Raw genomic sequence first — 20,514 nt, 5'->3', positions numbered from 1 at the left:
CATCGGGAGAAATTCAACAAAATGTTTATGAATTTCCCTTATTCCCCCCATTTTGATTGACTCTGCTTTTCGTTCTTTAATTTCTCTGGTTGTGTGAAGAGATGCTCTTCCCTATTGTTTTTCTAAAGGCTCCCTTCACCTCTTTGTTCCTGAGAGTGTATATTATGGGGTTCAACACTGGGGTGACAACTGTGTACATGAGGGAAATCAGTTGATCACCCTCCGGGGTGGAGATAGACTTGGGCCTCAGGTAGGTGAAAAGGGCTGTTCCATAGAACAAAGTCACCACCATGAGGTGGGAGGAGCAGGTGGAGAAGGCTTTACGCCTTCCCTCTACCGACGGCAGTTTGAGTATGGTGGAGATAATGCAGATGTAGGACAGGATTATCAGCAGGAAAGGGCTCATGATAAACAGCACGGACAGAGCCAAGACCACAATTTGGTTTTTGGATGTGTCTGTGCATGCCCTCTTTATCACTGGTGGGATGTCGCAGAAGAAGTGGTGGATGCGGTTGGAGCCACAGAAGGGAAGGCTGAAGATCCACGTGGTTTGAGCTACTTCCACCAAGATGCCAATGGTCCATGAAGCACCCACAAGCTGTGCGCACACCTGGCCACTCATGATGGTTCTGTAGTGCAGGGGGTTGCATATAGCTATGTAGCGATCATACGCCATGGCTGCTAGAAGGCAGCATTCCGTGAGGCCCATGATGGTGAAGATGTACATCTGGGCAGCGCAGCCTGCAATGGAGAGGGTCTTTTGCTCCACCAGGAGGTGAGCCAGCAGCTGAGGGACCACACTGCTTGTGTAGCAGATTTCCAAGAAGGACAAGTTGAGCAGGAAGAAATACATGGGGGTATGAAGTGAGGGGTTTAGCTTTATAAGGAGGATAGTGAGCAGGTTCCCCACCAGGGTGACCAGGTAGATGACCAGAAACACCAGAAACAGAAGGATTTGGAGTCTGGTAAGGTACGACAACCCCACCAAGATGAACACCTCAGAAATGGTCTGGTTCTCATCAGGCTCTCTCTCAGAATATGTCATCTGCAAGGGTGACAAAGAGAGAGACACTGGAGCTGAATCTGAAGAATACCATATGTGTGCATGTGAATCATACAATTCATACTGGTTTCCTACATGTTGGGACGCGTCAGACAAAAACTTGCTGCAGTTCTGGATATAAAGATGTAACTGGGCCCAATCATCATTGAGTATAAACTGGTATAGCTGTATTGATATCAATCAAGCTGTGACTTTGTAGATCACCTGGAGATATGACTGTGACACTGCTTCCCATATTTTTCATAGTAATAATATGATATGATTGTGTCATAATCCTAATGTATTTTATGCAAAATAGGTTATATGAGGTATCATTGGAGAGGTTATGATCGACTGAATATGATTAGCTTATCTGTATGCAAGTATCATTGCTGTATCTAAAGTTAGCAAAAGTGTTTGTACCTGGGGAATGCCCACTAGACAGAATGCAATCATTCCGGCTGGCTAGCTGGGAACAAGTCAATGGACCATTAGGAAGAACAATAGGTCTTTAAAGATGCTAATCTCCCACCTTCCTGAGAAGCTTTCCAGGGAAGCTACAAACTGCCTGTGACCTATGGCTGCTTTGACAGTGCACGGTCATGTGTTCAAGTCACAAGGTACTGGTTTCCATGATAAAACACCAGTATTTTTCCACTGAGGGGTGTGGGAATCACACTGAAAGACAAAGGATTCCTGCCATATGTAAATCTTATTTAAGGCAGGGGAGTGAGATAATTAGGGTTCATTCTTCACTGAATCCCCGCCCAGGATGACTGCTGGAAACATATAAGGAACAAAGATAAAGGGGGGGATAAGGGTTGAGCCCAGGTTGAAAAGGTGTCTGACCTGTGAAAGAAATACCTGGAGTTTTAACTGCAAGCAAGAGCAGCTTGCTTTCAAGAACTTCTAAAATCTGCCTAAATGAACATTTAGGGTGAGAAATTACTATTTGTAACGAGTTTCTTTAGTATATTAAGCTTATATTGTGTTTTTGTTTTATTTGCTGGCTAATCATAGAATCATAGAAGACGGGGGTTGGAAGAGACCTCAGGAGGACCAACACCAACTAAATCATCACAGCCAGGACTTTGTCAAACCAGGCCTTAAAAACCTCTAAGGACGGAGATTCCACCAACTCTAGTCCTGGGCAATTCCCTAGCTGAAGCCTTCCCATGCAGTTGTGATTTCAGTGTCTGTTTCTTTCCACAGCTGGATGTGTCCCTGCCTTCATTTGTGCTGGAGGAGGGTGTCGGCCTGGCTCAGCAGGACAATGTAAGGAACCCCAGGCTTGTGGAACAGGTGGGCTGAGTGTTACCCCAGTACATCAGGTGGCACCTCAGGGGCGGGGGAGCAACCCATCACAATGACCACTTTGACACCAGTGGAAATACAACTGATTTACAACACATGGGGATCTGATAAATTTACTCTAAAGGAGCTACATCAGTTTATACCAGCAATGGAGGAATACCAGTTTCTAATATCAGGGGTTCTGTTCTTCCTCTTCGAACACATTTCTTTTCTGTCTACACGATAATTCAAAAAGGGATTTTCTTTCTTTCTTTCTTTCTTTCTTTCTTTCTTTCTTTCTTTCTTTCTTTCTTTCTTTCTTTCTACAGCCACGTTTATCAAATAAGATTTCTCAAATTAGGGCAAATTCTGATCTCATTCAGATCTTAATCATGAGAATTGTGATACGAATGCAAGTATTCCCACTGCAATTACAATTCACATACGTGAGGACTACTCACATGAGTAAACTGATGCTGCTGAGCCCAACATGATTGAAGCACTTTAAATAATGAGAAGTGCAATAAATGGTGAAAACAATGGGGAACTTTGAACTTTTGTGTACTATTAAAAGTTATTCTTCCTTAAATATTAGAGAACAACTTAAATCATTCCTGCCATTATCATCACAACATTTGTAATGCATTGGTTTCTCTCAATATTCAAAGTAAGAGCTAGGGCCAATCCCTTTGCTGGTGTAAATCTTAACAACTCCATGGGTATAAAAAGAGCTATACTGCTTTACAACAGTGGAGGATCTTTGTCTAATCACCTTGCTACAAAGAATTTTAGAAGGAAGATCCTACAATGTATGAAGAGATGATTTCCAGAGAAGTTTTACTTCTAGGTTATTTGTTGACAAGGAACTTCTTAATAAAAGGCATGACAGTGAAATGACAGAGTTGAAATAAAAATGAGCAATAACAATTATTGTATTTTGCATATCCTTACCACCTTCAATATTGACTTCCACGTTGACTTCCACGATTGGACGGTCTCTACCCAGGCCTTTTCCTTCCACGGGGAGGATGGACGAGAACACCACTTGCGCCTCAAACTCCTTTATCCTTCTTCCCAGGGCCACGTAGTCTGCAGTGATCTGCTCAAAGTCATTCTTGGCAGTATCATTGGTGCCCACGTGCAGAAGCAGGAAAGGGTAGTGATCCGAGGTCTTAAGTCTCGGCAGTCTCTCCATATGTCTATTAACCGTGATCTTGAATCTTCCATGAGGTGTAATATGGGATAGTGGCGTTAAGAAATAAGAATCTCAGACACCAAGATAGACAAAATTAGGCATTACAGGAAGGATATTTAGCTCATGTAAATTACCATAACTCCATAGCACTAAAATAATTCAACCCATCTTTGGAAATGGCAGAATTGACTATACTGTGGTTATGTCTGGTTTACAGCAGCTAGGAATCTGGCCCCATTGATTTCAATGGAACTGCATCCATTTACAAAAGGGGGGAACTGACCCATTTAATCCAGCAGAGCTATAGATGGACCCATTGACTCCAATGGAGCTACACTGGTTAACACCAGCTGGACTTCTGGTCCTTTATAACTGTTCACTCTCTCTGAGATAACTACAACCCGTATGAGTTAAATGTTTTTAAAATGCCATGCACCATTGCACTTGCAGCCTAACGGTGTTTTGTTTTAGTGTCATCTGAGTAAAGGTAAAAATAGTGATTGCTAAGAAAGAAAGAAAGAAAGAAAGAAAGAAAGAAAGAAAGAAAGAAAGAAAGAAAGAAAGAAAGAAAGAAAGAAAGAAAGAAAGGTCAGGCAATCCATCCCAGCAGAAGTTGAAAATCAGATATAAAAAAACTCTGCAACACTGAATTCCTCCGATGTTCTGACCCAGTGAGACTGAATCACTAGCCATTAAAAGTTCTACTATTGTAAATAATCCCATGCGACAAAGAGCCATGGAAGGTGTTATAAATATAAAGGGAAGGGTAAACACCTCTAAAATCCCTCCTGGCCAGAGGAAAAATCCTCTCCCCTGTAAAGGGTTAAGAAGCTAGGATAACCTCGCTGGCACCTGACCAAAATGACCAATGAGGAGACAAGATACTTTCAAAAGCTGGGAGGAGGGAAAAAAACAAAGGGTCTGTGTCTGTCTGTGTGATGCTTTTGCCAGGGACAGAACAGGAATGGAATCTTAGAACTTAGTAAGTAATCCAGCTAGGTATGTTTTAGATTATGATTTCTTTAAATGGCTGAGAAAATTAAGTTGTGCTGAATAGAATGAATATTTCTGTCTGTGTGTCTTTTTGTAACTTAAGGTTTTGCCTAGAGGGATTCTAGTTACTCTGTAAGGTATTTACCATCCTGATTTTACAGAGGTGATTCTTTTTACTGTTTCTTCTATTAAAGTGTTTCTTTTCAAGAACTGCATGATTTTTTCATTGTTCTCAGATCCAAGGGTTTGGGTCTGTGGTCACCTATGCAAATTGGTGAGGATTTTTACCAAACCTTCCCCAGGAAGTGGGGTGCAAGAGTTGGGAGGATTTTGGGGGGAAAGATGTTTCCAGACAACGTTTTCTCAGGAACCCAGATAAAGTTTGGTGGTGGCAGTGGAAGTCCAAGGGCAAAGGGTAAAATAGTTTGTGCCTTGGGGAAGTTTTAATCTAAGCTGGTAAAAGTAAGTTTAGGAGGTTTTCATGCAGGTCCCCACATCTGTACCCTAGAGTTCAGAGTGGGGAAGAAACCTTGACAGAAGGGCAGATGGGTTAAGAACTTTTGACTCATCTTTCTTTCAGAATGACAGGCAAAGATTATGGATCTGAAACTGTGTAATAGACTGGATCCCGAGTGGGAGTAAATCAACCACAGGTCCGTGGAAGTCAATGGGACAGATCTCCAGGTGGTTTAAATCATTGTAGTTCCACTGAAAGAACCAGATCCTGAGTTGGCATAAATAGCCCTAGCTACTCTGGAATCAGTTGAACTGTGTCAGTTTACACAAGCTCAGGACCTGGCGCTGATTCAGACTGGAAATATATTGTACATTTTTAATGGTGAGGTCAATTAACCACTGCAAAAAATTATTGAGGTATGTGGTGGATCCAGTCAAGACTGGATGTTTTTACTAAAAGTTATGCTTTAGGAATTATTTTGAGGAAGTTTTATGGCCCATGTTATACCGGACGTCAGACTAGATTATCACTGTGGTTCTGTCTGGCCTTAGAATCTATGAATCTAGATAGACTCCAGACAAGGGGTGGCAATGGGAGAAAACCCTATAAATGATGTTACCCAACACTTTGCATTTACAAGACCCCATTTTTAATTCCTTATAACGTCCTAAAACTTTAACCATTTGGGCTGAAAGTTTTCGTGTTGGATGTCTGCCTCAATAGAAAATTTTCTTAAGGGTTCCCCCCAAAAAAGGTTCAGTCATTTCCAAGAAAGAGATTACGGGAAAATACATTGGTTCCCCTGTGTTAACAAAGAGGAAGAATTCTCTTTCCGGACACTCTAGCACCGGTAGGCATTGAAGCAGAAAAATTAAATATGGGGGGGGGGGATCACCCTGGTTTCAGGGATGCACCTTTTGCTGCTTCCAGGAAACAACACCCAGACTTGGCCAAGTTATGAGCATTTGAAAAAATCTCAGTTTCCACATGCTCAATAGTTGCTTCTTAGAGTTCTGGGCTTAGAGCTCCTATCCATGACTGGACAGTGCATGCCCATCCCCACAGGGCGTGCTCCAGTACCAGGCAAAATAAGCAATGTTGGACATCCCTTGAAATTGCTGATATCAGACTAGATAATCAAAATGGACCCTTATTACCTTAAAATTGATGAATCTATGATAAACACCATAATCTTACAATCTGATCTGCTAGTAAAAAATGCCATGGAAGTCAAGAGCCATCTCCCAGAGTTGTTGTGTGATATGATCAGGTTGGGCATTGAAAAATAGATCAGTGTCTTATATAGGAAGCCATAAGTGCCGAGGAATGTTATTTTAAATTAGGCCAGAGGGAGCACTGGGGAAATGCATTCGACAGCCGAAAAATCACAACCCGACCCAAAACCTAAAATGCTGCACTGGACTTCCAGAGTAGGAAAAGGGGAAGCCTAAATTGACTTTTCTATAGAGCTGGTTGGAATTATTCAACTATTAAAATTTTGGTGAAAATTGTTAAATTCCAACTAACCAAGATGAACATTTTATGAAATGCTTTTTATGTTAATTGTTTTTTTTTTTTGCTTTGTCTCATTTCAAATTTTGAAGATGTAAAATCAGGACACTACTTTGATTAAAGATGATCATTTGATTTTTCAATGATCTTTAGATCTGGTCAAAAGGTTCTGGCTATCAAAAGTTTGAAGAAAGTTTATTTATTTATTTATTTCATTTAAGAAAAGTTTCTCTTCCTATTTTCCCAACAGGTTTAGAACAAGCCAAAGTTTTTCAAATGGAAAAATTCCAATTAAAAAAGTGAGGGTCATCGGGAGAAATTCAACAAAATGTTTATGAATTTCCCTTATTCCCCCCATTTTGATTGACTCTGCTTTTCGTTCTTTAATTTCTCTGGTTGTGTGAAGAGATGCTCTTCCCTATTGTTTTTCTAAAGGCTCCCTTCACCTCTTTGTTCCTGAGAGTGTATATTATGGGGTTCAACACTGGGGTGACAACTGTGTACATGAGGGAAATCAGTTGATCACCCTCCGGGGTGGAGATAGACTTGGGCCTCAGGTAGGTGAAAAGGGCTGTTCCATAGAACAAAGTCACCACCATGAGGTGGGAGGAGCAGGTGGAGAAGGCTTTACGCCTTCCCTCTACCGACGGCAGTTTGAGTATGGTGGAGATAATGCAGATGTAGGACAGGATTATCAGCAGGAAAGGGCTCATGATAAACAGCACGGACAGAGCCAAGACCACAATTTGGTTTTTGGATGTGTCTGTGCATGCCCTCTTTATCACTGGTGGGATGTCGCAGAAGAAGTGGTGGATGCGGTTGGAGCCACAGAAGGGAAGGCTGAAGATCCACGTGGTTTGAGCTACTTCCACCAAGATGCCAATGGTCCATGAAGCACCCACAAGCTGTGCGCACACCTGGCCACTCATGATGGTTCTGTAGTGCAGGGGGTTGCATATAGCTATGTAGCGATCATACGCCATGGCTGCTAGAAGGCAGCATTCCGTGAGGCCCATGATGGTGAAGATGTACATCTGGGCAGCGCAGCCTGCAATGGAGAGGGTCTTTTGCTCCACCAGGAGGTGAGCCAGCAGCTGAGGGACCACACTGCTTGTGTAGCAGATTTCCAAGAAGGACAAGTTGAGCAGGAAGAAATACATGGGGGTATGAAGTGAGGGGTTTAGCTTTATAAGGAGGATAGTGAGCAGGTTCCCCACCAGGGTGACCAGGTAGATGACCAGAAACACCAGAAACAGAAGGATTTGGAGTCTGGTAAGGTACGACAACCCCACCAAGATGAACACCTCAGAAATGGTCTGGTTCTCATCAGGCTCTCTCTCAGAATATGTCATCTGCAAGGGTGACAAAGAGAGAGACACTGGAGCTGAATCTGAAGAATACCATATGTGTGCATGTGAATCATACAATTCATACTGGTTTCCTACATGTTGGGACGCGTCAGACAAAAACTTGCTGCAGTTCTGGATATAAAGATGTAACTGGGCCCAATCATCATTGAGTATAAACTGGTATAGCTGTATTGATATCAATCAAGCTGTGACTTTGTAGATCACCTGGAGATATGACTGTGACACTGCTTCCCATATTTTTCATAGTAATAATATGATATGATTGTGTCATAATCCTAATGTATTTTATGCAAAATAGGTTATATGAGGTATCATTGGAGAGGTTATGATCGACTGAATATGATTAGCTTATCTGTATGCAAGTATCATTGCTGTATCTAAAGTTAGCAAAAGTGTTTGTACCTGGGGAATGCCCACTAGACAGAATGCAATCATTCCGGCTGGCTAGCTGGGAACAAGTCAATGGACCATTAGGAAGAACAATAGGTCTTTAAAGATGCTAATCTCCCACCTTCCTGAGAAGCTTTCCAGGGAAGCTACAAACTGCCTGTGACCTATGGCTGCTTTGACAGTGCACGGTCATGTGTTCAAGTCACAAGGTACTGGTTTCCATGATAAAACACCAGTATTTTTCCACTGAGGGGTGTGGGAATCACACTGAAAGACAAAGGATTCCTGCCATATGTAAATCTTATTTAAGGCAGGGGAGTGAGATAATTAGGGTTCATTCTTCACTGAATCCCCGCCCAGGATGACTGCTGGAAACATATAAGGAACAAAGATAAAGGGGGGGATAAGGGTTGAGCCCAGGTTGAAAAGGTGTCTGACCTGTGAAAGAAATACCTGGAGTTTTAACTGCAAGCAAGAGCAGCTTGCTTTCAAGAACTTCTAAAATCTGCCTAAATGAACATTTAGGGTGAGAAATTACTATTTGTAACGAGTTTCTTTAGTATATTAAGCTTATATTGTGTTTTTGTTTTATTTGCTGGCTAATCATAGAATCATAGAAGACGGGGGTTGGAAGAGACCTCAGGAGGACCAACACCAACTAAATCATCACAGCCAGGACTTTGTCAAACCAGGCCTTAAAAACCTCTAAGGACGGAGATTCCACCAACTCTAGTCCTGGGCAATTCCCTAGCTGAAGCCTTCCCATGCAGTTGTGATTTCAGTGTCTGTTTCTTTCCACAGCTGGATGTGTCCCTGCCTTCATTTGTGCTGGAGGAGGGTGTCGGCCTGGCTCAGCAGGACAATGTAAGGAACCCCAGGCTTGTGGAACAGGTGGGCTGAGTGTTACCCCAGTACATCAGGTGGCACCTCAGGGGCGGGGGAGCAACCCATCACAATGACCACTTTGACACCAGTGGAAATACAACTGATTTACAACACATGGGGATCTGATAAATTTACTCTAAAGGAGCTACATCAGTTTATACCAGCAATGGAGGAATACCAGTTTCTAATATCAGGGGTTCTGTTCTTCCTCTTCGAACACATTTCTTTTCTGTCTACACGATAATTCAAAAAGGGATTTTCTTTCTTTCTTTCTTTCTTTCTTTCTTTCTTTCTTTCTTTCTTTCTTTCTTTCTTTCTTTCTTTCTTTCTACAGCCACGTTTATCAAATAAGATTTCTCAAATTAGGGCAAATTCTGATCTCATTCAGATCTTAATCATGAGAATTGTGATACGAATGCAAGTATTCCCACTGCAATTACAATTCACATACGTGAGGACTACTCACATGAGTAAACTGATGCTGCTGAGCCCAACATGATTGAAGCACTTTAAATAATGAGAAGTGCAATAAATGGTGAAAACAATGGGGAACTTTGAACTTTTGTGTACTATTAAAAGTTATTCTTCCTTAAATATTAGAGAACAACTTAAATCATTCCTGCCATTATCATCACAACATTTGTAATGCATTGGTTTCTCTCAATATTCAAAGTAAGAGCTAGGGCCAATCCCTTTGCTGGTGTAAATCTTAACAACTCCATGGGTATAAAAAGAGCTATACTGCTTTACAACAGTGGAGGATCTTTGTCTAATCACCTTGCTACAAAGAATTTTAGAAGGAAGATCCTACAATGTATGAAGAGATGATTTCCAGAGAAGTTTTACTTCTAGGTTATTTGTTGACAAGGAACTTCTTAATAAAAGGCATGACAGTGAAATGACAGAGTTGAAATAAAAATGAGCAATAACAATTATTGTATTTTGCATATCCTTACCACCTTCAATATTGACTTCCACGTTGACTTCCACGATTGGACGGTCTCTACCCAGGCCTTTTCCTTCCACGGGGAGGATGGACGAGAACACCACTTGCGCCTCAAACTCCTTTATCCTTCTTCCCAGGGCCACGTAGTCTGCAGTGATCTGCTCAAAGTCATTCTTGGCAGTATCATTGGTGCCCACGTGCAGAAGCAGGAAAGGGTAGTGATCCGAGGTCTTAAGTCTCGGCAGTCTCTCCATATGTCTATTAACCGTGATCTTGAATCTTCCATGAGGTGTAATATGGGATAGTGGCGTTAAGAATTAAGAATCTCAGACACCAAGATAGACAAAATTAGGCATTACAGGAAGGATATTTAGCTCATGTAAATTACCATAACTCCATAGCACTAAAATAATTCAACCCATCTTTGGAAATGGCAGAATTGACTATACTGTGGTTATGTCTGGTTTACAGCAGCTAGGAATCTGGCCCCATTGATTTCAATGGAACTGCATCCATTTACAAAAGGGGGGAACTGACCCATTTAATCCAGCAGAGCTATAGATGGACCCATTGACTCCAATGGAGCTACACTGGTTAACACCAGCTGGACTTCTGGTCCTTTATAACTGTTCACTCTCTCTGAGATAACTACAACCCGTATGAGTTAAATGTTTTTAAAATGCCATGCACCATTGCACTTGCAGCCTAACGGTGTTTTGTTTTAGTGTCATCTGAGTAAAGGTAAAAATAGTGATTGCTAAGAAAGAAAGAAAGAAAGAAAGAAAGAAAGAAAGAAAGAAAGAAAGAAAGAAAGAAAGAAAGAAAGAAAGAAAGAAAGAAAGAAAGAAAGAAAGAAAGAAAGAAAGAAAGAAAGGTCGGGCAATCCATCCCAGCAGAAGTTGAAAATCAGATATAAAAAAACTCTGCAACACTGAATTCCTCCGATGTTCTGACCCAGTGAGACTGAATCACTAGCCATTAAAAGTTCCACTATTGTAAATAATCCCATGCGACAAAGAGCCATGGAAGGTGTTATAAATATAAAGGGAAGGGTAAACACCTCTAAAATCCCTCCTGGCCAGAGGAAAAATCCTCTCCCCTGTAAAGGGTTAAGAAGCTAGGATAACCTCGCTGGCACCTGACCAAAATGACCAATGAGGAGACAAGATACTTTCAAAAGCTGGGAGGAGGGAAAAAAACAAAGGGTCTGTGTCTGTCTGTGTGATGCTTTTGCCAGGGACAGAACAGGAATGGAATCTTAGAACTTAGTAAGTAATCCAGCTAGGTATGTTTTAGATTATGATTTCTTTAAATGGCTGAGAAAATTAAGTTGTGCTGAATAGAATGAATATTTCTGTCTGTGTGTCTTTTTGTAACTTAAGGTTTTGCCTAGAGGGATTCTAGTTACTCTGTAAGGTATTTACCATCCTGATTTTACAGAGGTGATTCTTTTTACTGTTTCTTCTATTAAAGTGTTTCTTTTCAAGAACTGCATGATTTTTTCATTGTTCTCAGATCCAAGGGTTTGGGTCTGTGGTCACCTATGCAAATTGGTGAGGATTTTTACCAAACCTTCCCCAGGAAGTGGGGTGCAAGAGTTGGGAGGATTTTGGGGGGAAAGATGTTTCCAGACAACGTTTTCTCAGGAACCCAGATAAAGTTTGGTGGTGGCAGTGGAAGTCCAAGGGCAAAGGGTAAAATAGTTTGTGCCTTGGGGAAGTTTTAATCTAAGCTGGTAAAAGTAAGTTTAGGAGGTTTTCATGCAGGTCCCCACATCTGTACCCTAGAGTTCAGAGTGGGGAAGAAACCTTGACAGAAGGGCAGATGGGTTAAGAACTTTTGACTCATCTTTCTTTCAGAATGACAGGCAAAGATTATGGATCTGAAACTGTGTAATAGACTGGATCCCGAGTGGGAGTAAATCAACCACAGGTCCGTGGAAGTCAATGGGACAGATCTCCAGGTGGTTTAAATCATTGTAGTTCCACTGAAAGAACCAGATCCTGAGTTGGCATAAATAGCCCTAGCTACTCTGGAATCAGTTGAACTGTGTCAGTTTACACAAGCTCAGGACCTGGCGCTGATTCAGACTGGAAATATATTGTACATTTTTAATGGTGAGGTCAATTAACCACTGCAAAAAATTATTGAGGTATGTGGTGGATCCAGTCAAGACTGGATGTTTTTACTAAAAGTTATGCTTTAGGAATTATTTTGAGGAAGTTTTATGGCCCATGTTATACCGGACGTCAGACTAGATTATCACTGTGGTTCTGTCTGGCCTTAGAATCTATGAATCTAGATAGACTCCAGACAAGGGGTGGCAATGGGAGAAAACCCTATAAATGATGTTACCCAACACTTTGCATTTACAAGACCCCATTTTTAATTCCTTATAACGTCCTAAAACTTTAACCATTTGGGCTGAAAGTTTTCGTGTTGGATGTCTGCCTCAATAGAAAATTTTCTTAAGGGTTCCCCCCAAAAAAGGTTCAGTCATTTCCAAGAAAGAGATTACGGGAAAATACATTGGTTCCCCTGTGTTAACAAAGAGGAAGAATTCTCTTTCCGGACACTCTAGCACCGGTAGGCATTGAAGCAGAAAAATTAAATATGGGGGGGGGGGGATCACCCTGGTTTCAGGGATGCACCTTTTGCTGCTTCCAGGAAACAACACCCAGACTTGGCCAAGTTATGAGCATTTGAAAAAATCTCAGTTTCCACATGCTCAATAGTTGCTTCTTAGAGTTCTGGGCTTAGAGCTCCTATCCATGACTGGACAGTGCATGCCCATCCCCACAGGGCGTGCTCCAGTACCAGGCAAAATAAGCAATGTTGGACATCCCTTGAAATTGCTGATATCAGACTAGATAATCAAAATGGACCCTTATTACCTTAAAATTGATGAATCTATGATAAACACCATAATCTTACAATCTGATCTGCTAGTAAAAAATGCCATGGAAGTCAAGAGCCATCTCCCAGAGTTGTTGTGTGATATGATCAGGTTGGGCATTGAAAAATAGATCAGTGTCTTATATAGGAAGCCATAAGTGCCGAGGAATGTTATTTTAAATTAGGCCAGAGGGAGCACTGGGGAAATGCATTCGACAGCCGAAAAATCACAACCCGACCCAAAACCTAAAATGCTGCACTGGACTTCCAGAGTAGGAAAAGGGGAAGCCTAAATTGACTTTTCTATAGAGCTGGTTGGAATTATTCAACTATTAAAATTTTGGTGAAAATTGTTAAATTCCAACTAACCAAGATGAACATTTTATGAAATGCTTTTTATGTTAATTGTTTTTTTTTTTTGCTTTGTCTCATTTCAAATTTTGAAGATGTAAAATCAGGACACTACTTTGATTAAAGATGATCATTTGATTTTTCAATGATCTTTAGATCTGGTCAAAAGGTTCTGGCTATCAAAAGTTTGAAGAAAGTTTATTTATTTATTTATTTCATTTAAGAAAAGTTTCTCTTCCTATTTTCCCAACAGGTTTAGAACAAGCCAAAGTTTTTCAAATGGAAAAATTCCAATTAAAAAAGTGAGGGTCATCGGGAGAAATTCAACAAAATGTTTATGAATTTCCCTTATTCCCCCCATTTTGATTGACTCTGCTTTTCGTTCTTTAATTTCTCTGGTTGTGTGAAGAGATGCTCTTCCCTATTGTTTTTCTAAAGGCTCCCTTCACCTCTTTGTTCCTGAGAGTGTATATTATGGGGTTCAACACTGGGGTGACAACTGTGTACATGAGGGAAATCAGTTGATCACCCTCCGGGGTGGAGATAGACTTGGGCCTCAGGTAGGTGAAAAGGGCTGTTCCATAGAACAAAGTCACCACCATGAGGTGGGAGGAGCAGGTGGAGAAGGCTTTACGCCTTCCCTCTACCGACGGCAGTTTGAGTATGGTGGAGATAATGCAGATGTAGGACAGGATTATCAGCAGGAAAGGGCTCATGATAAACAGCACGGACAGAGCCAAGACCACAATTTGGTTTTTGGATGTGTCTGTGCATGCCCTCTTTATCACTGGTGGGATGTCGCAGAAGAAGTGGTGGATGCGGTTGGAGCCACAGAAGGGAAGGCTGAAGATCCACGTGGTTTGAGCTACTTCCACCAAGATGCCAATGGTCCATGAAGCACCCACAAGCTGTGCGCACACCTGGCCACTCATGATGGTTCTGTAGTGCAGGGGGTTGCATATAGCTATGTAGCGATCATACGCCATGGCTGCTAGAAGGCAGCATTCCGTGAGGCCCATGATGGTGAAGATGTACATCTGGGCAGCGCAGCCTGCAATGGAGAGGGTCTTTTGCTCCACCAGGAGGTGAGCCAGCAGCTGAGGGACCACACTGCTTGTGTAGCAGATTTCCAAGAAGGACAAGTTGAGCAGGAAGAAATACATGGGGGTATGAAGTGAGGGGTTTAGCTTTATAAGGAGGATAATGAGCAGGTTCCCCACCAGGGTGACCAGGTAGATGACCAGAAACACCAGAAACAGAAGGATTTGGAGTCTGGTAAGGTACGAAAACCCCACCAAGATGAACACCTCAGAAACGGTCTGGTTCTCATCAGGCTCTCTCTCAGAATATGTCATCTGCAAGGGTGACAAAGAGAGAGACACTGGAGCTGAATCTGAAGAATACCATATGTGTGCATGTGAATCATACAATTCATACTGGTTTCCTACATGTTGGGACGCGTCAGACAAAAACTTGCTGCAGTTCTGGATATAAAGATGTAACTGGGCCCAATCATCATTGAGTATAAACTGGTATAGCTGTATTGATATCAATCAAGCTGTGACTTTGTAGATCACCTGGAGATATGACTGTGACACTGCTTCCCATATTTTTCATAGTAATAATATGATATGATTGTGTCATAATCCTAATGTATTTTATGCAAAATAGGTTATATGAGGTATCATTGGAGAGGTTATGATCGACTGAATATGATTAGCTTATCTGTATGCAAGTATCATTGCTGTATCTAAAGTTAGCAAAAGTGTTTGTACCTGGGGAATGCCCACTAGACAGAATGCAATCATTCCGGCTGGCTAGCTGGGAACAAGTCAATGGACCATTAGGAAGAACAATAGGTCTTTAAAGATGCTAATCTCCCACCTTCCTGAGAAGCTTTCCAGGGAAGCTACAAACTGCCTGTGACCTATGGCTGCTTTGACAGTGCACGGTCATGTGTTCAAGTCACAAGGTACTGGTTTCCATGATAAAACACCAGTATTTTTCCACTGAGGGGTGTGGGAATCACACTGAAAGACAAAGGATTCCTGCCATATGTAAATCTTATTTAAGGCAGGGGAGTGAGATAATTAGGGTTCATTCTTCACTGAATCCCCGCCCAGGATGACTGCTGGAAACATATAAGGAACAAAGATAAAGGGGGGGATAAGGGTTGAGCCCAGGTTGAAAAGGTGTCTGACCTGTGAAAGAAATACCTGGAGTTTTAACTGCAAGCAAGAGCAGCTTGCTTTCAAGAACTTCTGAAATCTGCCTAAATGAACATTTAGGGTGAGAAATTACTATTTGTAACGAGTTTCTTTAGTATATTAAGCTTATATTGTGTTTTTGTTTTATTTGCTGGCTAATCATAGAATCATAGAAGACGGGGGTTGGAAGAGACCTCAGGAGGACCAACACCAACTAAATCATCACAGCCAGGACTTTGTCAAACCAGGCCTTAAAAACCTCTAAGGATGGAGATTCCACCAACTCTAGTCCTGGGCAATTCCCTAGCTGAAGCCTTCCCATGCAGTTGTGATTTCAGTGTCTGTTTCTTTCCACAGCTGGATGTGTCCCTGCCTTCATTTGTGCTGGAGGAGGGTGTCGGCCTGGCTCAGCAGGACAATGTAAGGAACCCCAGGCTTGTGGAACAGGTGGGCTGAGTGTTACCCCAGTACATCAGGTGGCACCTCAGGGGCGGGGGAGCAACCCATCACAATGACCACTTTGACACCAGTGGAAATACAACTGATTTACAACACATGGGGATCTGATAAATTTACTCTAAAGGAGCTACATCAGTTTATACCAGCAATGGAGGAATACCAGTTTCTAATATCAGGGGTTCTGTTCTTCCTCTTCGAACACATTTCTTTTCTGTCTACACGATAATTCAAAAAGGGATTTTCTTTCTTTCTTTCTTTCTTTCTTTCTTTCTTTCTTTCTTTCTTTCTTTCTTTCTTTCTTTCTTTCTTTCTTTCTACAGCCACGTTTATCAAATAAGATTTCTCAAATTAGGGCAAATTCTGATCTCATTCAGATCTTAATCATGAGAATTGTGATACGAATGCAAGTATTCCCACTGCAATTACAATTCACATACGTGAGGACTACTCACATGAGTAAACTGATGCTGCTGAGCCCAACATGATTGAAGCACTTTAAATAATGAGAAGTGCAATAAATGGTGAAAACAATGGGGAACTTTGAACTTTTGTGTACTATTAAAAGTTATTCTTCCTTAAATATTAGAGAACAACTTAAATCATTCCTGCCATTATCATCACAACATTTGTAATGCATTGGTTTCTCTCAATATTCAAAGTAAGAGCTAGGGCCAATCCCTTTGCTGGTGTAAATCTTAACAACTCCATGGGTATAAAAAGAGCTATACTGCTTTACAACAGTGGAGGATCTTTGTCTAATCACCTTGCTACAAAGAATTTTAGAAGGAAGATCCTACAATGTATGAAGAGATGATTTCCAGAGAAGTTTTACTTCTAGGTTATTTGTTGACAAGGAACTTCTTAATAAAAGGCATGACAGTGAAATGACAGAGTTGAAATAAAAATGAGCAATAACAATTATTGTATTTTGCATATCCTTACCACCTTCAATATTGACTTCCACGTTGACTTCCACGATTGGACGGTCTCTACCCAGGCCTTTTCCTTCCACGGGGAGGATGGACGAGAACACCACTTGCGCCTCAAACTCCTTTATCCTTCTTCCCAGGGCCACGTAGTCTGCAGTGATCTGCTCAAAGTCATTCTTGGCAGTATCATTGGTGCCCACGTGCAGAAGCAGGAAAGGGTAGTGATCCGAGGTCTTAAGTCTCGGCAGTCTCTCCATATGTCTATTAACTGTGATCTTGAATCTTCCATGAGGTGTAATATGGGATAGTGGCGTTAAGAAATAAGAATCTCAGACACCAAGATAGACAAAATTAGGCATTACAGGAAGGATATTTAGCTCATGTAAATTACCATAACTCCATAGCACTAAAATAATTCAACCCATCTTTGGAAATGGCAGAATTGACTATACTGTGGTTATGTCTGGTTTACAGCAGCTAGGAATCTGGCCCCATTGATTTCAATGGAACTGCATCCATTTACAAAAGGGGGGAACTGACCCATTTAATCCAGCAGAGCTATAGATGGACCCATTGACTCCAATGGAGCTACACTGGTTAACACCAGCTGGACTTCTGGTCCTTTATAACTGTTCACTCTCTCTGAGATAACTACAACCCGTATGAGTTAAATGTTTTTAAAATGCCATGCACCATTGCACTTGCAGCCTAACGGTGTTTTGTTTTAGTGTCATCTGAGTAAAGGTAAAAATAGTGATTGCTAAGAAAGAAAGAAAGAAAGAAAGAAAGAAAGAAAGAAAGAAAGAAAGAAAGAAAGAAAGAAAGAAAGAAAGGTCGGGCAATCCATCCCAGCAGAAGTTGAAAATCAGATATAAAAAAACTCTGCAACACTGAATTCCTCCGATGTTCTGACCCAGTGAGACTGAATCACTAGCCATTAAAAGTTCCACTATTGTAAATAATCCCATGCGACAAAGAGCCATGGAAGGTGTTATAAATATAAAGGGAAGGGTAAACACCTCTAAAATCCCTCCTGGCCAGAGGAAAAATCCTCTCCCCTGTAAAGGGTTAAGAAGCTAGGATAACCTCGCTGGCACCTGACCAAAATGACCAATGAGGAGACAAGATACTTTCAAAAGCTGGGAGGAGGGAAAAAAACAAAGGGTCTGTGTCTGTCTGTGTGATGCTTTTGCCAGGGACAGAACAGGAATGGAATCTTAGAACTTAGTAAGTAATCCAGCTAGGTATGTTTTAGATTATGATTTCTTTAAATGGCTGAGAAAATTAAGTTGTGCTGAATAGAATGAATATTTCTGTCTGTGTGTCTTTTTGTAACTTAAGGTTTTGCCTAGAGGGATTCTAGTTACTCTGTAAGGTATTTACCATCCTGATTTTACAGAGGTGATTCTTTTTACTGTTTCTTCTATTAAAGTGTTTCTTTTCAAGAACTGCATGATTTTTTCATTGTTCTCAGATCCAAGGGTTTGGGTCTGTGGTCACCTATGCAAATTGGTGAGGATTTTTACCAAACCTTCCCCAGGAAGTGGGGTGCAAGAGTTGGGAGGATTTTGGGGGGAAAGATGTTTCCAGACAACGTTTTCTCAGGAACCCAGATAAAGTTTGGTGGTGGCAGTGGAAGTCCAAGGGCAAAGGGTAAAATAGTTTGTGCCTTGGGGAAGTTTTAATCTAAGCTGGTAAAAGTAAGTTTAGGAGGTTTTCATGCAGGTCCCCACATCTGTACCCTAGAGTTCAGAGTGGGGAAGAAACCTTGACAGAAGGGCAGATGGGTTAAGAACTTTTGACTCATCTTTCTTTCAGAATGACAGGCAAAGATTATGGATCTGAAACTGTGTAATAGACTGGATCCCGAGTGGGAGTAAATCAACCACAGGTCCGTGGAAGTCAATGGGACAGATCTCCAGGTGGTTTAAATCATGGTAGTTCCACTGAAAGAACCAGATCCTGAGTTGGCATAAATAGCCCTAGCTACTCTGGAATCAGTTGAACTGTGTCAGTTTACACAAGCTCAGGACCTGGCGCTGATTCAGACTGGAAATATATTGTACATTTTTAATGGTGAGGTCAATTAACCACTGCAAAAAATTATTGAGGTATGTGGTGGATCCAGTCAAGACTGGATGTTTTTACTAAAAGTTATGCTTTAGGAATTATTTTGAGGAAGTTTTATGGCCCATGTTATACCGGACGTCAGACTAGATTATCACTGTGGTTCTGTCTGGCCTTAGAATCTATGAATCTAGATAGACTCCAGACAAGGGGTGGCAATGGGAGAAAACCCTATAAATGATGTTACCCAACACTTTGCATTTACAAGACCCCATTTTTAATTCCTTATAACGTCCTAAAACTTTAACCATTTGGGCTGAAAGTTTTCGTGTTGGATGTCTGCCTCAATAGAAAATTTTCTTAAGGGTTCCCCCCAAAAAAGGTTCAGTCATTTCCAAGAAAGAGATTACGGGAAAATACATTGGTTCCCCTGTGTTAACAAAGAGGAAGAATTCTCTTTCCGGACACTCTAGCACCGGTAGGCATTGAAGCAGAAAAATTAAATATGGGGGGGGGGGGATCACCCTGGTTTCAGGGATGCACCTTTTGCTGCTTCCAGGAAACAACACCCAGACTTGGCCAAGTTATGAGCATTTGAAAAAATCTCAGTTTCCACATGCTCAATAGTTGCTTCTTAGAGTTCTGGGCTTAGAGCTCCTATCCATGACTGGACAGTGCATGCCCATCCCCACAGGGCGTGCTCCAGTACCAGGCAAAATAAGCAATGTTGGACATCCCTTGAAATTGCTGATATCAGACTAGATAATCAAAATGGACCCTTATTACCTTAAAATTGATGAATCTATGATAAACACCATAATCTTACAATCTGATCTGCTAGTAAAAAATGCCATGGAAGTCAAGAGCCATCTCCCAGAGTTGTTGTGTGATATGATCAGGTTGGGCATTGAAAAATAGATCAGTGTCTTATATAGGAAGCCATAAGTGCCGAGGAATGTTATTTTAAATTAGGCCAGAGGGAGCACTGGGGAAATGCATTCGACAGCCGAAAAATCACAACCCGACCCAAAACCTAAAATGCTGCACTGGACTTCCAGAGTAGGAAAAGGGGAAGCCTAAATTGACTTTTCTATAGAGCTGGTTGGAATTATTCAACTATTAAAATTTTGGTGAAAATTGTTAAATTCCAACTAACCAAGATGAACATTTTATGAAATGCTTTTTATGTTAATTGTTTTTTTTTTTTGCTTTGTCTCATTTCAAATTTTGAAGATGTAAAATCAGGACACTACTTTGATTAAAGATGATCATTTGATTTTTCAATGATCTTTAGATCTGGTCAAAAGGTTCTGGCTATCAAAAGTTTGAAGAAAGTTTATTTATTTATTTATTTCATTTAAGAAAAGTTTCTCTTCCTATTTTCCCAACAGGTTTAGAACAAGCCAAAGTTTTTCAAATGAAAAATTCCAATTAAAAAAGTGAGGGTCATCGGGAGAAATTCAACAAAATGTTTATGAATTTCCCTTATTCCCCCCATTTTGATTGACTCTGCTTTTCGTTCT

The 20,514-nt window shown here is 41.2% G+C and overlaps 3 protein-coding genes across 3 annotated transcripts; all 3 read right to left on the bottom strand.

Moving 5' to 3' along the window:
• Positions 1-76: 76 nt before the first annotated feature.
• On the bottom strand, positions 77-1,045 carry LOC142068746 (olfactory receptor 10A4-like). The gene has a single exon (XM_075118566.1). The coding sequence runs from the start codon at positions 1,043-1,045 to the stop codon at positions 77-79; it is 969 nt and encodes a 322-aa protein (XP_074974667.1).
• Positions 1,046-6,875: 5,830 nt separating this feature from the next.
• On the bottom strand, positions 6,876-7,844 carry LOC142068745 (olfactory receptor 10A4-like). The gene has a single exon (XM_075118565.1). It carries the CDS (start codon positions 7,842-7,844, stop codon positions 6,876-6,878), a length of 969 nt encoding a protein of 322 aa, XP_074974666.1.
• A 5,871-nt stretch (positions 7,845-13,715) lies between these two features.
• On the bottom strand, positions 13,716-14,684 carry LOC142068744 (olfactory receptor 10A4-like). Its single transcript, XM_075118564.1, has one exon. The coding sequence runs from the start codon at positions 14,682-14,684 to the stop codon at positions 13,716-13,718; it is 969 nt and encodes a 322-aa protein (XP_074974665.1).
• Between the last annotated feature and the right edge of the window lie 5,830 nt (positions 14,685-20,514).

This window comes from Caretta caretta, chromosome 13, assembly GCF_965140235.1.
Source record: "Caretta caretta isolate rCarCar2 chromosome 13, rCarCar1.hap1, whole genome shotgun sequence".
Taxonomy (NCBI): Eukaryota; Metazoa; Chordata; order Testudines; family Cheloniidae; genus Caretta; species Caretta caretta.
This window is presented reverse-complemented; position numbering and strand designations above follow the sequence as displayed.

What these genes read in the sequence shown, in the direction of transcription:
- LOC142068745 (XM_075118565.1), bottom strand. Translation starts at nt 7,844, where the DNA reads ATGACATATTCTGAGAGAGAGCCTGATGAGAACCAGACCATTTCTGAG.
- LOC142068746 (XM_075118566.1), bottom strand. Translation starts at nt 1,045, where the DNA reads ATGACATATTCTGAGAGAGAGCCTGATGAGAACCAGACCATTTCTGAG.
- LOC142068744 (XM_075118564.1), bottom strand. Translation starts at nt 14,684, where the DNA reads ATGACATATTCTGAGAGAGAGCCTGATGAGAACCAGACCGTTTCTGAG.